At 39.3% G+C, this 17825-nt stretch overlaps 1 protein-coding gene across 2 annotated transcripts in view; it reads left to right on the top strand.

Moving 5' to 3' along the window:
• Positions 1-17825, top strand: part of LOC102203030 (zinc finger protein 385B-like) — a 74207-nt gene that overhangs the window by 30563 nt on the left and 25819 nt on the right. The window contains exon 2 of one of the 2 annotated variants that reach the window (XM_005749227.1): positions 1342-1617. In XM_005749227.1, the coding sequence (XP_005749284.1) occupies positions 1342-1617 (276 nt within the window). Of the gene's footprint in view, positions 1-1341; positions 1618-11235; positions 11597-17825 lie in introns of those variants that run through there. The other variant, XM_005749228.1, reaches the window with a different exon arrangement.

Genomic DNA, 17825 nt, shown 5'->3' on the forward strand with positions numbered 1-17825 from the left:
TATATATGTATGTATATATGTATATATATATGTATATATATATATATGTATATGTATATGTACATACATATATATATATGTATATATATATATGTATGTCCTTCATCAACCCTATGACGAATAGGGCTGTTTCCGATTACCACGTCAGTTAGGATGAAAATTTCCCTCAGAAGTCTAAATCAAGCTTTCAGACTGACTTCAGAGGGTCAGAGTGTTTGGAACAGTTTTGCATAACAAACTGTGTAAAATATACATATAAATGCATATTTTGTTGTGAGGAGGGAGAAATAAAACACTTTAACAGCCTGGCCAGAAATCACACAGCATTCCTGTTCTACATGTTCCCTTTTTTTTAAAATCAGTCTGTACGTGCCGTTTAGCGATTGTAATGGCACTGAGTGTAACGCTTTCTATGTTTTAATCGTGTTTTGAGACACTTTATTCTAGTCACCGTCTTCACCAGTTACTCATGTGCCAGCCCGTCGTCACACTTTTATTCAAATAATTGCGCTGATGGGCTGCAGCTTTGAAGTCCGTGTTGCTGGTTGGAAACTGATGACTTCCACTCAACGCATTTCCATTCCACTTTCATGTTGTCAAGTTGAATTTTTAGTGGGGCAGCTACCATTTTTATTGCAAATGGTAGCTGCCTTGGGGGGTGGGGTAGATTCAGGCAAGGCAGCGGATAAAATGCCTGACATCACGAGGGCTTAATTGATGCCATTAACATATGAACAGAGGCAAAACAAAGAATTCACTCAGGCTTTGGGTGACATTTCCACATTCATAGCATGGCTTGTGTTTAGCTGCAGCTTGATTTATGCTGTCAGTCTGTCATAATCGCTAAGCCATTACAGGTATTAGGGCTGCGTGCTCTCACAAAGCAGCATGTCGCTTTGTGTTTCCCCTGGGAATCTGCTTTTATTATCTGATAAATAGAGAGATGTTGGAACAAGATACTTATCTACGGAGTGTTTTGAGTCCTTTAATGCGATGTCAAAGATTTTTAACACATGCATCTGTTCATATTGACAAATTGTACAAAGGATGTAGATAAGTCCAAGTGAAAAGTGTCCTTTGTAAGCTGGAAAAATCCCTTTGTGCATTTAAGAATCAACCAGTACAATAGCAATGCACATAAAATTGCATAAAACTGAAAAAGATCACTAGTCATCTCCTCTGATGAAGTCACGCTGCTCTGTTGCCCCCCTGTGGAGGCTTGAACAACATACACATAAAAAGAAAAATATTTAAGCATTTCACATTCAGACAATTGGTTCTAATTTATATAAGTCATTACCTCTTTTGATTAATTACCTCAAATCTTTATTCTATTGCCAGATATGAAGCGTCCAAAAACCAGTGACTGGATGGAGAGCAGCCCTCCTCCGAAGAGCCATGAGGGACAGGAGGAGGAAGAAGACGAAGAAGACGAAGAAGAGAGGAGGATGGGGGCTGGGCTCAAGGCCAAACGGGAGCGGCGACAGGGCAGCGGCAGTGCCACTGTGTGTCAGGTGTGCAACATACAGCTGAACTCCAGTGCCCAGGCACAGATCCACTACAGAGGGAAGACTCATCAGAGAAGACTCCGCCGACTGGCAAAAGCTGTCAGTGCAGGTAGGAAAGATTCAAGACTCGAAGAAAACACTGACATGTCCTTTTTGAGGCCACATTTGAAAAGCAAATATCTACCCAGCTCGGTATTTGAATGGTAAATTGTAAGGGCCCAGCCTTTTCAGTTTAAAAGTTAGCTCAGACTTTTATACATCAGTATTTCAGTGTTTAGCTTCAAAAATGGGCTCATGCAGCTCACACAGGTTGTCTCCACAGCAATAGACCACAACAGAGATTCTAACTTTGTCATAGCAGGAAAGCCACAGGTTCGGCTAATGAAATGAATGATGACTTTATTACATTTAATGGTCCCAGCAAGCCATGCCAGTGGGACATCATGCAGAAAACCACAGCCCTGGAACTGGAGCACCTAAATAGGACAGAGCAGTTTCAGTTACACTTGAGGTTGTTTTTTTGTTTTTTTCAATGACAGGTTGAAATGTGCTTTATTTTTTTATTTATTTTTTTTAAAAAGGGTAATTTCACAATTGTGAAAAAGTGACAGAAAATTTTGATTAAAGAGGATAATAATGGATTGCATTTATATAGCGCTTTTCGAGAACCTCAAAGCGCTGTACAATTCCACTATTCATTCACTCTCACATTCACACACTGGTGGAGGCAAGCTGCAGTTGTAGCCACAGCTGCCCTGGGGCAGACTGACAGAAGCAAGGCTGCCATATCGCACCATCGGCCCCTCTGGCCAACACCAGTAGGTGAAGTGTCTTGCCCAAGGACACAACGACCGAGGCTGTCCAAGCTGGGGCTCGAACCGGCAACCTTCCGATTGCAGGACGAACTGCCAACTCTTGAGCCACGCTCGCCCTTAGCGCCCTTAGGATTAGCATGTAGACGCTGCAAAACTATGAAAAACTGAGTGAAAATCTCATATCTTCCACCTGCACGACAAACTCTTTTAAATTTATTACACTTTGATCACCAACTGTTAAACAAAAACAGTAAAGAAAATCATTTTTTAATAAATTTTTACTGCAAGGCTGTTGTATTTCCAGTGATTATTTTCTTTCAATCAGATCTCTCAGTGTAGTGCGTCTGGCTAACAGAAAAGAAGACACGGCTTAGTTTCTGAGTCTTATGCATTGTTTTTCTTTGACAAGTATCTGCTAACACGATACTGTTGCATCTCCTGGCATAATAAGTTTGATATAGTTTTCTTTCTTTTGCAGTTCATTGCTAATTATGAGGTTTCGAGCTACTCTGATGTTCAGCATCTTTTCCATAAAAGTTGCTCTGTTTGGTGCTTTGTGGTTAATGTTCACATCTGCAAACCATGAGATGCTTTGCGTTGAGAAATATATTTATTATTCCAGTGGCGGTCCCCACCATTTCCAAGTATTTTCTCCACACCTGTTTTGATGAAGGGCCATTAATCACCTTCACTCACCAACACCTGTGTCACTCTGCTGCGCTGACCAGCTTGATCAATCAGTACTCAGCCTCTAATGAACAACTGGCCAATAAAATGACGCTTTTATATGTTGATTTATGAGACTCGTTCTGGCTGGTGGCATGTCACACACATTTAACTGTACCAGTCTAATACAGAATATTAAATTTAAAAAAATTATATCCATTGTTCCATCAGAACGGTATTGACTTTTTCTATATCAGATAATAGCCTCTGCAGGTCATCATTCATACTTAAGAGTGTGTGACTGATCCAGTGCAAAAGGTGATTATGAAACATTTCTTGGCCTCTTCTATTTTCTGTAGTTTCTTTTTCTTTACTTTCCAGTGTCCAGAAACAAACTATTATTTCCTGATTCACTCAGGAATCAGTTAAACCTCCAACTTGGTTGCTTAACAGCCTCTGACGTGACTTGTATGATAAGGACTTGGGACAAGTGCCTTTCCTCAGTGTTTGTCTTCTGCTCCCAGAGTTGAACAACACTGTGTAATATTAGCTTAAAAACTGAGTGCACTAATCATTATTGTCAACAAATGACTGGTTCAGAACACACAGGCTGCACATAAGGACAATAAACAATGAAATGTTGTGACTTTAGGTATATCTTTTTCAGGGACAACTGCAGCAAGAACATAAACTAAGGTTAGCCAGCTTGCTGCTAAGCTAGGTATCAAGCATCTTATCTAGCAATTTTCATTACTAGCAAAGTCAGTTTTATTAAAGGCCCCAGTCTCACAGACCTAGAGACTGGTTAGTGATCATCCGTAAAAGTGTTTATTCCAGGACTGGCCTGCAAATCATTTTTGGAAGTTGCTGGGTGATATTGGTCACAAAAAAGGTGCTAAGCTAAAAACCTTGCAGTTGTTTGCTATGTTTTCTGATGGAAAGAAACACTTGCAAACAACTCACAAGGTGGCAGTGAAAGTGTGAAGAGTACGATGCAAACCAGCAACAGAGACTGCCAACTTTCAAAGTAAAAGTTGCAACTTTGAAAAAGTTGGGCATGTTGGTTACTATGGGAAGGCACAACTTTTACTGTGAAGACAAATATTCCAGTTTATGTGACACTTTTTCCAGACAACCAGAGGTTGCCAGGATATCGCCAGTCATAGTATGCATTTGTGACTGAGGCCTAAAAAAGCCCAACTGGCCAAGCAGCTATCAGGGGGAAATGGACTTAATGTCAGCAGGGCGTTCAGTTCATTAAGTTATCGTTGATTTTTTTTTTTTTGGATTCAGATTTGATTCTGAGCTCTCTTTCTTCTGACTAATGTTGCCTAATGTTCACCCTCCTGCTAACACTGAAGAACTGCAACTCAATTCATTCATTCAACATCATCTTACTTGCTACGGTTTAACTACACAACGTGTATCTGGTGAAGTGGTTGCTTTGTTGGATTATCAAACAGGGATGTCTGTCTGGCCAAAACTTATGAAGGATTCAAATTTGGCCCAGTAGACAGTTTTGCACAGTGTAGAATTTTTGGGATTTGCAGATTAAAGATACATTTAACTTTGATATTGTTTACTATGACAGACGATGACTGCTGAGTCATTATTGGTAAATGTTTTGTGCTTTTCCTGTAAAGATAAATCAACTATTTTAAAACGTGAACAAGAGGCTTGTTTGCAGTGCACTATTAGATGTGGTTTGTCGTTTTGTCACAACCATCTCATCCATTAATTGATGGATAAGATGAGAGTCACTCATCAGTCCCTCCGGGTAGAGGCCCTCTCGATTTTTCACAAGGGGCACAGGCTGATTTCACACCTGCCATGTTTGAACGACTTAAATGAACCCCACAGCATCTGACCTCATTTTGTTTGAGCTGCTGTGAATTGAGCAGTAAACAGCGAACAGTTTCTCCACCTAAAATTATTTATGAAACTGTTTATTTAGGACAAATCTGCAGGATCTTTTAATGTTTTAAGTTGAACTTAAACCATTAAAAGATCCTGCAGATTAAAATATATAGCAATTAATGTAGCAATTAATGTGTTCCATTGCCAATTTTCCCCTCAGATAATTGATATTGTATGGTCAATAAAATGTCTGAAAACAATTAAAAAATGCAATCTGTATTCTAAAGGCAACGTCTCCAACTGCTTTGCAATGTCCAATGAACCAAGTTATATTTAATGTATCCTCAGAAGACAAGGAAAAGCAAAAATGTTTGTATTTAAAATGCTACAAGCAAAATATCGAACACAAAAAATCCATCATAAGAATAGTTGATATTCTGTGGATGAAACAACTGATCATTGGAGTTTTACTACAAAATAAATGTGGCACATGCACATACCTTAAAAATAATAGCAAAAAACAATAGTGAAAAATTAGTGAACCAATAAAAATTCAACCACATAAAGGGATTTGTATGATCTCTCTCACACACCTGTGTCAGGAAGCCATTCTCTCTGTTGCCTTTCCCGCAGAAAAGAGGAGAAAAAGAGGACGGTCTGAGTCAATTAAGGTGACTGTTACTATAATTCGGTCTGCACTGCAATGAAACCAACCTAATAATACCCGTTCCCTTCCCGCAGCTGAACTGTCTTTGCCTTTATTTAGCTTCATGAAGCGATTTGCTCAAATGAAAAGAGATTTTAATCGGGTGTTTCTCACTGGGGGCCGTTTGAAAAGGGAACAGAGCAAAGCACTATCCACTTGCTACACTCCACACTGAACTACAGGACAACAGTGGACTCGTTTCAATTCAAGGTTATCGTTTTAGGATTTCCGATATAACGTGTGTGCTGGTGAGATATAAGTCCCTTCAGACAAGCTCATTATGTTAATCTGACAGCAATTTACATGTCGGCCTCAAGCAAAAATATGCACAATGGTCAGTTTGAGGTGTTGTGACAGTCTTACCAGGTCAGGTTAAATGTGAAGGAAGAGAAAACTGTGGACATCTTGTGCTATTAGTTATTACTTCTTATGCATCATATCTGTTAAATACACAAAGGACCAAGGGCGTTCAGTTTCTGTTTGCATATTTTCAAGCCAGCTGTGGGGACGAATCAGCAAAGGTTCCCCAAAACACTTTAAATGCAGCATGTGAATCCTGACTTTACAGGGATTGTGCACTGTTGGATATTTAAAGAAAAAAAACATGCAGCATAGACAGAACATCCTGAAATTGAATAGAAAATTGATTTGTACATTTAAGATGTGGAAGGAAGCATTTCTGCTACAAAGGTTTGTCTGTGTTTAGAGGTAAATGGTACAAAACAGCGTTTATACTGCTCTTTAAAATTTCGACATGAATTATTCTGCTTTATTGCTATCACACACAGCTCACAGAGTTTGGTGCTTGATCACTTTGGTTGTTCAAAAAGTTTCTCTCATTTTCTCCCCACTGTCATTTTTTGTCATTTTATCTTTGTTGAGAAAAACAAGAATAAAAGAATTCAAACTATGTTCAGTTTATCTGCCTCATGTTTATAGTTGCAGATGGAGGCAGGAATGGTCAGGTACAGACCAAAACAACCACAACGAGACCCTTTGACTTTGTTTATGATGACAACTTGATTTAACCCTGATCTGAATCAACTATGTGGTGTTCTGGAATATTGTAGCGTACCAAACTATAGCCACTAGCAGCTGTTAGGAGTAAACGCTCCATCTTATCCACTAGACTGGAGCACAGCACCTTCTTCTTGTATTTACTTTTGTTGTCCCACCTCTGAGACATGATTTACAATGATGCATTTTGGTTCTGCTGTTTGGAGTTTTCTCTGTTATAAGAAACCAAACCACAGGAAGAAGCTACAAGTTTACAATATCAACAACTGATATGGGCTGGATTAAATTAACTCTAGTCCTGAAAACAAACCCAAAAGACACCCTAAGTCAGAAATCTAAAAGAAAAACACATAAAAAATGTATGTGCACTGGCTCATATATTACCTGTATATAAATGTCACTTCTGTGTGTAAGCTAAATTGCACCTTTTGCTAAAAAGTTACTGTTTCAAACTGTACATGGATTTCTAGTCTAATTTATTAAAAATCTTTTCAAGTATATGTGTTTAAAGCAAAGAAAAATGATTTTCAGAGTTTTTCAGAGACGTGACCTCCAACATTTCCTGCACCGTTTATAACAATTTAGCCAGTGAAAGGAAAGATGAAGCTTTTTGTCTTCCATGAGCAAAATTTCCCCTCACTAATGGAAAATCTCTAATTTTCTCAGACGGGGCTCCACTGGGGATTGACTTGGCTTAATGCTTTTCTGAAGGTTGAATTATTCCTGTTATTGTATACCAACATATGTTAGAGACACCGTCACAATAAATACAGGGAGTATCGTCTATATTTACTACACACAGTCTGCTGAAACAAGCTTTATCACCTGCAGTTTTTCACGGTTTGACCTCATTTCTTACAAAAGAGGCTGCTGAGCAAATGCAGCCATTTTTTTTCAGATGTCACTTGATCTGTCATAAGCTACTATTCGCCACGCCGTGAAAGCCTGGACAGGCAGCAGGGGAGGGGGGCATTTTGGCTTGGTTTTTGACTCGGTGTCTGGCAGATGAAGCATCACAACCCTCAGGGACTGATAGTGTTAGAGGAGACACCTGTTTTACAGTATTCCCAACAGCTTTGAGGTTCCAAACCCGAATAAAACAAGTGAGTAGTTTCCTGTTTGATATTCTAGATGGTAGTAGATTGGTGTGTTTGCGAATGCATGAGTCATTTTTCTGCATGTGTTGAATAGTCAGTGAATATATCTGAATAAATGAAATTCAATATAAGGCATGCTGAATTTGTGTTATTTGAACAACTGTCACTATTTCAGATAGCTTGGATTGGTAAATAAGTATAAGCTAGTAATTAAATGGTATTACAGAAATTACAACCTGTGTATGTGGTGAGCTTTGATGTTTTGTAAACCTTTTGTTTCTCTCTCCTGCTTCCCCCCCAAACCCTTTCCAAGTCTATGATTTCCATAAGTAACGTGGCATGTCAGTCACACACACTGAGACCATAAATAGAGGCATGCACAGCCAATGTTCAGTAGGTCCATGGCGAGCTGAAAGCATAATGCGCGTAGCCGACATACGATCATTGTGCTCGAGGCCGTCTCCCTGCACTTTCATTTGAATGCTGCAGCCTGAAATCAAGTGTAAAACTGTCAGGATTTGTCAGTGTTGTGCTTCCACGCCGCACTTATTTGAGTGGACAAGGAGCCAGCAAGGAGCACACGAGGCAGACACAAGCTCTGTGTGTGTGGTTGTAATACTTATGCTGTGGGGACATAGATCTGTTCACACACTGACATTGTGATGACCCAGAGACAAAAAGCAGGACATCGTAATGTTTTCATTAACCTGAAGACTGAAGATTTGATTCAAGGCTAGAGATAGTTTTGGGTAGACAGGTAGTGGTTATGGTCAGGTTTAGAGTAAGTCTATAGGACATGAATGCAAGCCACTGAGGTGATGGAAGTGTGTGTGTGTGTGTGTGTGTGTGTGTGTGTGTGTGTGTGTGTGTGTGTGTGTGAACACTTGTGTAACACTGGAGGCCACAGTTTCAGGCTAGAGACTGTGAGAATAATCGTGTTTATCTGAAGTGATTGTGGTGACTGCTGAATGAATAACAATGCAGTGTATACAAGCCATTGTGTTGCTTCTGCAAACATTCAGTAGAGTCAGATTTTCACTGAAACGACGCCCCTCTGTCCAACTTAAATCACTCAGCGGCCAAACTTAAGGCTAATGCATACTCTCTAAAGAGGGATTAATATTTAAAATCACAGTAAAACATCCCAGCAACATGGATAGTTCTTACAGCCTATTGAAAGCTGTTATAGGTACCTAGAGTGGGATGGAATTTGCAGTGCCATATACAAAGGTGCTGTTACAAGTATTATTTCATTTATTGCTGCAGAGGTACTATATAGGTTGGTGTAGTAAAAGTTGCAATATTATTAAGAGATGTAATGAAAGAAAAGGCACTTGAGGAAAAGTTCAAGTAGAGACAGGACGTATTATGCAGACATAAACAGACTTTAGAAGTGTGAAATAGAATAGGAGATAAAAATAAGCTCAGCTAGACGAAAGGCAGATTTAACCGGAGAACGAAAACTACTAATCACCAGTGTCGACAGTGGTAACGCCAAGATTGGGCTGTGGCTGATACAGCGCAACTCAAAAGAACCATTTGAGGTAAATATCGCATAGAAAGCATATAAAGTGCTTCATTCAAGCTATAAGAATCGCAGCGGAGCATGACAGAGCAGTGCTGGATTCAGCTCTGCTCTACAGTGTGTCAATAGAGTAATCATCAGAAGATTAGGCAGGAAAATTAGCCAGCTATTCGTTGAGCAATAATCTATCCCACCTGCTCATTAAAATAAACACTGAATCTCAAATAGTTTAAATCAGCGCTGAGTGGGGAAAGAGCTGCACCATCAATATGCTAAGTGAGCATCTCGACTTCTCAAGCAGAGTTTTAAGTCGTTTTGGAAAACTGGGGTGATTTTTGTAATGGATCAAAATATGCAAATGAATTATACCTTTGCATAATTATATTGAAATACAGTACATTTGCATGGCTACAATTTATTATCCCTCATATCGTCATTTACCCCGTCTCAATTTTCTGAAGAAATTTGCATTAACTCGTGCTTAATTTTTTTCTGTCTTTCAAATTAATAACTTTATTTGTAAAGCAGTTAAACATGGCTTTGCTCAGTTTGCCAGGGTGTTCGCTGCAATAGTATTTGTTATGGTAAGTCAAACGAAGTAGCATGTGGTGGCTAATGTTAGCAAATGTTGATGTGTCGATTTTAGATGAGATTCGATTTTTAGATTTGGCTGGGGAGCTGTTTGTGTAGTGTTGTGAAGCAGCGTCCTGTCACACACACAAGTGCAGGGACAACTCATACAGCCTACCTTTATCTTAAGTGTGACCAACCAACTCCCCTTTTTGTCAGTGTAAAAAAAATAACTTTACATTTACTCCATGAGATATTTTAATGTAAGAAAAGAAGTGTCATTTCAGCAGGACGTCACAGTTTTTGTACATTATAAAAACAAAATGCTGTTGTAGTAAATTAAAGAAACCCGTCAGCATGACTCTTTGGGCTCAAGTTGTAAGAAATAAATGTGTAAAATTACAGAAAAAGCTCTGGCTTGTGGTTATTATAAAACCGAACATTTTTGTTAATTCACAGAAACCTCCCTTTTTTCTTTTGCTCTGAAATTAATGTAAAAATTTGTAAATACTGTAAACTCTAATAAATTTCGATCTATTCAACAGTGAAAATAAAACGACAGCAACTTTTCTGTCATCACTTAATTACATTGGTTTAGTATGAGTGGCTATGGGGGAGGTCTGTATCATTAGGAAAAGCTGCAAACTTGTTCAAATGCAGTTGAAAGTCCAAAGTATATGCTGTCCTTCATATTTTTCAAAGGAGTCCAACGGCCCAGATTGGTGTTTTTGCTGGGTCAATTTTGGTCCTCAGGCCTTATGTTTGACAACCCTGCTCTAGCGCAACGTTATAGTATCAGATGCAGTAGATACATGTGTAAAAGCTGATTAAGAACACTTAAAAAAAAAAAAGTAAAAAATTATAACACAAGGTGGTTTGAATGCTTCTGAAGCATGTTTGAGCTGAGCTCGGCTGTTTAATTATGATTGTGATCATATCAGTCATGCCTTAGTAACGGTGAAAAAATAATGAGTTTGTGCTGCGTGAGTGACTCTGTGTTTAATTGAATCCTCTCCACGTACAACCTCTTGGAAATGTAAAGCTAGAGTGAAGGACTAATTTACTCTGATAAACCGGACTGCACTCTGCACATAAACACTGTATCATCTGGATATGGATGCACATTTTTAAAATATTTTACCCACAATGGTAACTTACGAACAACATAGCAGGGCTGCATTTTAAGCAGACTGAAAAGGACCAATGATAAATGACGCCTATTGTTGTCAAGTAATGCCAGGAAGGAAACTGCCTTTGAGTGCCCTTAAGGGAGCATGCAGGTGTGAACCTTGAATAGAAAACGCTGCTGAGAAGAAGAAGAAGAAGCAAGGAAAGGGGGGAGATGTGGGAAGTTCATGTTGTTAACAGCCAGTCCTCTCCCAGCTCCCCCATCTCTCTCTCTCTCTCCCCTCTTTCGCTCTCCCTTACATACTCATACTGGTAGAAGAATACACACTTGCTCTTCAGACACTCTCAGCCTCCTTTCTTTCTCCTCCGCTCCTCAATCTGCCTCGCTTCTGTCTCTCCTTTCGTCTCATAAAGGGCAGCGCGATCAGCAGAGCATGACACTTTTAATTGAAGCACACATGTGCCGTGCTTTCGCTGCGGCACTTTGGATCATAGCCAAGACGTGTCACTGACTGCGAAAGGATCGTCACAATCAAAGTGGAGAGAAGAAAGATACAGTAAAGAGACGGAGAAAATTATCTGCGACTTTGTTGGGGTTTTTTTGGACAACTTCTGTGATGGGAGATCAGCCAGCAGGAGAAGCCTGAATCAAGAGCAGAAGAAAGTGGCAAACAGAGGAAGCTTAAAACACGTGGAGATGCTGTTAGGTAAGGCTGTTACTTTTAAGATTCGTGCCAATACTCCTAATTTGTGGGAAAGTAACTGAGGACTTATCTTTTTTCTTTTTTCTTTTTTTTTAATGTGATGTTTTTTGTGCCTCCATTTGCCTAAATGCATGCGAGCGCTCTGCTGTCAATGTGTGTTTTACAACAATGACTTCACATCACAGCTCAAGGGCAGGCTCGGTCTCCTGCCTACCATCTGCCCTCATTCAGTTCCTCTGCATCCAAAATGAGTCCCCGGCCTGTTTGTTTTCATAATTGACCCCTTTTGATGGAGCCAAGTGTGGAGTTCAGACCAATACAAACCTGCCGTTCCCAGATGTGTCAAGTCATTTTAAAGCCACACAAGAACATTGCTGATATCACGGTGCACATTGCTGGCAATTATGTCTTTGCGTCCCCAGGGAAATATGCCCAGATTAGCTTGCATAATTGGAGCCTGTTAAAGATAAAGGCAGTGTGGGGATTTTTAGTCATTTGTGTTTGGGGGTTTTGTTTTTTGTTTAGATAAGGCATCAAATTTATTGCATTTAAAGTATTTGAATTCAGGATCTGTTTGGTGCGATGTTAAAGTCCATCTGATTTACCATCTGATTTTTAAGTAGGCAGAGGAACTTACCTTCTCACGTTTTACTTGACCTGTTAATAAATGTGTTTATTTTTTTTAATCTACCTTAGAGCTTATTATTTCAGTTAAAACCAAATTGATTTGCAAGTCTGTCTGCGACACGAGGCTCACTCATTCGTGGGTTTCCCCGCAGCACAGAATGCCAACACAGTCCTTCACAAACTGTTTATTTTAACGCACACACTTGCAACACATTCACAGAGCTGCCACTTTACAAGCCCAGCTCTGCACAAGCTTTCTTAGCAGTCCCCTTTCTCCATGCCGAATTCTATCTTTGCCGTGTTGTGCACTCCTGTTACTGTCCCCCCACACCCCAGCATTCTGCTAAAATAAAGAGAGAGGAAGTGATTAACCCATGCACAACAGGTGCACCATTCACCCCAATTGACAATGCCTTCTGAGCCATCAGCTCCACCTCTTCCATCTGTACCCCTTACTACTTTTCTCTTGGTTATTTCTGGGCAGTTTGAGGTAGTTTACACTATTTTCTCACAAGTAACATAACTCATTTCCTGCCTTTTGTGTTTATAATAGCTTTCTTATCAGGATGAGACATAATTCTTTAGCCAATAGAATTACCAGGAAGGCTACGTTTAAAATTATGTGTATCCACGTATTTTGGAATTTCTGCAGCTTATGGATACACACAACTCCGTGGATGAAAATGCAGAGCATGTCTATGTGGCTGCTTTAGGCTCTTTCGCCTTTAAACAGCAGATTAAGGAGATCAAAGGGAAACAGCTGAAGAGACGATAACTATGAGAGTTTTGCCTGGTGGCCATACTGCATCTGTTCTTGCCTCTCCACCACTTGTCAAAAGCTCAGATTTGAGCTTGCAGTGACATCCTGTATGTGTAAATCTGATCTCTGTGCACCATTACATCAGTCTGATACAAAATCCTAGAATAAAATTTTTGAATTTTTCTCAGCTTTCAATTTTATGATTATTACTTTTCTCTGAGAGTAGTAGAATATATATAGAATATAAAATAATCATTTTATCATTGCAATAAGAACTTGTGTAATAAATATACAAATGCAATGAGTAAAATTTTTTAACTTTTTACCTTTTAAATAAAGAGGATTCTACTGATACATCCAGCAAGCTTCACCCTGACCATCGTTATGATTTTAGAGGATCCAACATCCGACTGATACAATCTCATGTTTAAAACCTTCATGGAAAAAATAACATAGTGTGAGCTCAATAGCTAATATGTACAATTCAATATTTGGTTATTTAGTGCGCATCATATCATAAATGCTAAACTGAACAATATTTTCACACATTAAGATTTTATTGATATCCCTTAGGCAGGATTGACATACTCTATATGGATAGACGTACTGGGCCACTTACAGATTACAACTGCAGGAACTGTTGAGCCATGGAAGTCCAGGCACACAATTTTTGTGCTGATGTAAATACCAGAGTGGGTTTCCTGTGGTTTCTAAACAATAGTTTAGTCATAATACCACTTAGAGTTGATTGTGGAATATCTAAGAGGGAAGAAATGTCATGATCTCACTTGTTGCAGCTGTGGCATCTATTACAGTACCGCACTCAACTTCGGTGAGATCTTTACAGAAGTGTTTACAAAGGCAGATTTCATGGCTAGCTTCTTTATTTTATACAACTGTGGTAATGTGGCTGAAAACACCTGAATTAAATGGGTAAGTTATGACCTATATCGTCTACTTATGGTATCACCCTGCAACAATCCAGTGCAATAGCACTGGTCCTTGTGTCATACCATATAATGCAGTTGTTCACATACTTCTTATAGTAGAAAACATAAGACAATCAACTAATGAGCTACTCAGGTCATGCAATAAAAAGGCTGATAAATCTTTGGTAGAATTAGGGGTGCACATTGCACATACCAGTTTATATTATTGCACTGCCAGAAAGTAGTCCTGTGACAGTGAAACTATTGTATTATTAAGTTTGTCCCCTACATAAAGTGTTGGAACACAATAATCAAAGTGAGAAAAGAGTCCCTGTGGTGTTTAGTCTGCACCTGAGAGCAATGACTGTTTTGCTGCATGTGCTGAAAAGTTTCTTGAGCATCTTCCCATTAGACTCACCTCCACCAGCTCCCAGAACAGAACTTGGGATCCTAATCAGTTTAAGTCTGGGGTTTGCTGCCTTTACCCTGCTGATGCAACTCAAAAAGACCACGCTCACAACCCCACTGTGTCACATGCTGTTGAAGGACCTTTATCAGTAAATGGAGTCGATTCTGCTTCTTTTTGAATCAGTGTCTGTCTCCAAGTAAGTCTCCTCCCAGCTTAACTTTATACAGCCAACAATTGCTGTGTCTTCACAGAATTACTGCAAATATAACAACTGTGATCATTCCTTGATGCTCGACACACACACAGTGAAAAGGAAGGGCGTTAAAGCAGGCCCCTGCGGTGCTGCTCACTGTGCTGTCAGAAGGGCACCTCTGCAGCCGGACGTACTGTGCTCTACCCTCAAGGAAATTTGGAATCAAGGCTAAAAGTATAGCACCCACCTTCATGTCTGAGCTTTATAAGAAGTCAGATGGTATTTGAAGTATTGTAGAAGTTGCAAAATTTGACACTCGCAGTATTGCCTGCCACACGTTTTTGTTTTTAATGTACTCTTAATTTGATCTGTTATTGTATATTTTACACATGTTGGTACGGGATATTGTATTTGTTTTAAATGTTATATACTTATGTGGCATGTGTATTTTGACTTTTGTCGCCATGATGCCAGGTCTTTCTTGGAAATGAGATTTTTAATCTCAATGAGATTTTTTTTACCTGGATAAATAAAGGACTAATAAATTCAGATGGTGAATGATGCTCAGCCATAGCCTTGTAGTCATAGAGGGTGGAGAGATTCTTTAATTCTTTAAGCCCGGTTAGTTCTGATATTTTATTGTCTCAATTAAAATGGTTAAATATGTTTATTAATAAAGTTTTTTTCATGTGTAGAGTAGTTTGGCTACAAGCTACCATGATGCAAATTGGACTGCTCTACGTCTGCACAGCTAAAGAAGTTTCTCACTTCACTTTTCCTTTTAATCACTGGAACAGAGAAATTCCCATTCATGCAAATTAAGCGTGATTTTACGACGCATCATATTAGCTACGAGACATTAATCTGTGTTCTGTGTGGGTGGCGAGATTCAAAATAAGCTAGTCAGTGTTTCTTTATGTTACAGGAAAAAGTTTCTCAGTATGTTTGCAAAGCTCGGCGTTCGTGAGTCAGTTTAAAGGGATCATTAATTTTCCTGTTGGGGGACATATTCAGAATCCAGCAGTGATAATGACCTATTATTATAATCGAAGGGTAATGAGTATGGAACAGTAAGGTTTTAACTGCAGTATAGATTGTCTTAGAGAACAAATTTAATTAGTCTACTGTACTGACTTGATACCTTTTGCCATTGAGAGCATTTTAATTTGCTGTAGCTGATTCACAGCAATATTTGAAGCACTGTTTAGAGCATAAACAGCTTGATTTTTATATTTTGATTTCTTTGATTTTACTTTTATGTGTGTGAAAAAACTCTGCCAAATCATATGTAGCACATGAAAGCAATTTTAGACATGGTCAGGATGGTGTGCTGAAGTTCAAACTGGCATAATTTGGCATGGTTGTGGGTGCCACACAGGCTGGTTTGAGTGTCTCAGGATCTGTTGATCTACTGGGATGTCCCTACACAAACGTCTCTCAGGCACAGAGGCTGCTCTAAGATAAAATATCCATTGAGCTGTGGTTCTCTGGGTAAAAATGCCTTGTCAGAGGACAATGGCCAGACTACTTGAGCTGATAAAAGGGCAGCCTTAACTTGAAGAACCACTCGTTACAACCCAGGTGTACAGAAGAGCATCTCTGAATGCACAACACGTTGAACGTTGAGGCAGATGAGCTACAGCAACAGAAGAAGAGCACATCTGTGCCACTCCTGTCAGCTGAGAACAGTAAACCGAGGCTGTAATTCACATGGGCTCACCAAAATTGGAAAGTAGAAGATTTGAGAAACACAGCCTTGTCTGAGTGTTGACTTCTGTTGCGTTATTCAGATGGTAGTGTCACAATTGGGCATTAACAAGAAAGGATTTGATCCTTCCTGCTTTGTATCAACAGTTCAGGGTGGTGGTGTTGTGATGATGTGGAGGATATTTTCTTTAGGGCACCTGTCACTATTCTTCTTTGTTTTCTTTTGCCTGACCTTGTTTGAGTCAGTTAAATTTGGTTCAAGAGGAATACAGTGTAGTATTCATCCTAATGTTTTCAGGGTTAAATTGGAATCTGTGTGTTACACAGAATAAAAAAAAAGTGTTCTGCTTTAGTAACAGTGCATGCGTGTTATTTTGCATGTGGTCACACTGGATCTGTTTTTCTGTTGTTACTAACGAATCTTGCCACGTAAATGTGGCAGGTTGTCTAAATCTGTGTCAACTTCTGCATGCGTGTACATTTCATGTTTTGGAGGGGCAAAGCATGAAATGGACACGGTGGATCGGCGTGTTTATTACACGCTTTGTCGTGATACTGGGTTAGCTAAATCACAGGCTGGTGCAGTAAAAAAAAACAAAAAAACTGGCACGCATCACAGTGACTGACAGCCCCAATCAGTCATTGTGGTTTGCTGACAGTGTGAGTTTGATTAGCCAGACTGGTAATGATTGCAGGAGTGCAGACACTCACATGTTCACTTGTGAAAGCATTGCACTGTTTCCTTCACCAAATCTAATGTAAATCAAAAGATTAGCAATTAAAACTTTATATTAAGTCTTGTGAGGACCTTTTTTAAGTATAGTTCTTGATTCTTGGAGCATTCAGTCTCCCAGACCTATTGTACAGTCGGTGGGGTGTTGTAAAAGGCATGTTGTGAGGTTGAATGATGGCTGATTTTAAATTGTAGGTCTCTCTCTAGATATATAATTTTGTAACTGATCACATCAGTAAAATGTGAGTGAGACACTTTATGTTTGAATGATTATCTATGAGGGCTGATTAATGTTAATTTGATAGGCTATATGTACAAATCTGTATTAAGCATCTTGATAATGGCACAATTATTATAGATGCATTGGGGAAAAGCATTTAAATGATGATGAATTACACATTAATTTCCTCCTTCATATAATATTGGACTTTTAGCTGTACATGAAGAAGCTTAGGGTGACTCACATCCTGCATCATCAGGAGGGCAATTTTTTCCAGATGTATCCTGGGAATGGTGCTGCATGCCAAGACCAACTACATTAAGGCATTTTAATGGCTTAGGCACATGCCACGGATTTCTGTCATATTCTGGATTTGCCAAAAAGTCATGCACCCTCAGGATATCTGCTTCTGCAACCAGGCTGTGAGAAGGGGACGTGTGCGACACACATCACAGGACTCCTGAAGGCCTTCTACTGCATTACATCACCTGCTGCGTGACTCCTGTGATTCAAGTAAAATCATATTTTTTAATTTTTTCAAATAATTACCTTCAGATTAAAAGTGACATTTAAATCCCATAGTGTGTGTGTGTGTGTGTGTGTGTGTGTGTGTGTGTGTGTGTGTGTGTGTGTGTGTGTGTGTGTGTGTGTGTG

The sequence above is a fragment of the Pundamilia nyererei genome, unplaced genomic scaffold (assembly GCF_000239375.1).
Source record: "Pundamilia nyererei isolate P.nyererei 1_Seehausen unplaced genomic scaffold, PunNye1.0 scaffold00240, whole genome shotgun sequence".
NCBI lineage: Eukaryota > Metazoa > Chordata > Actinopteri > Cichliformes > Cichlidae > Pundamilia > Pundamilia nyererei.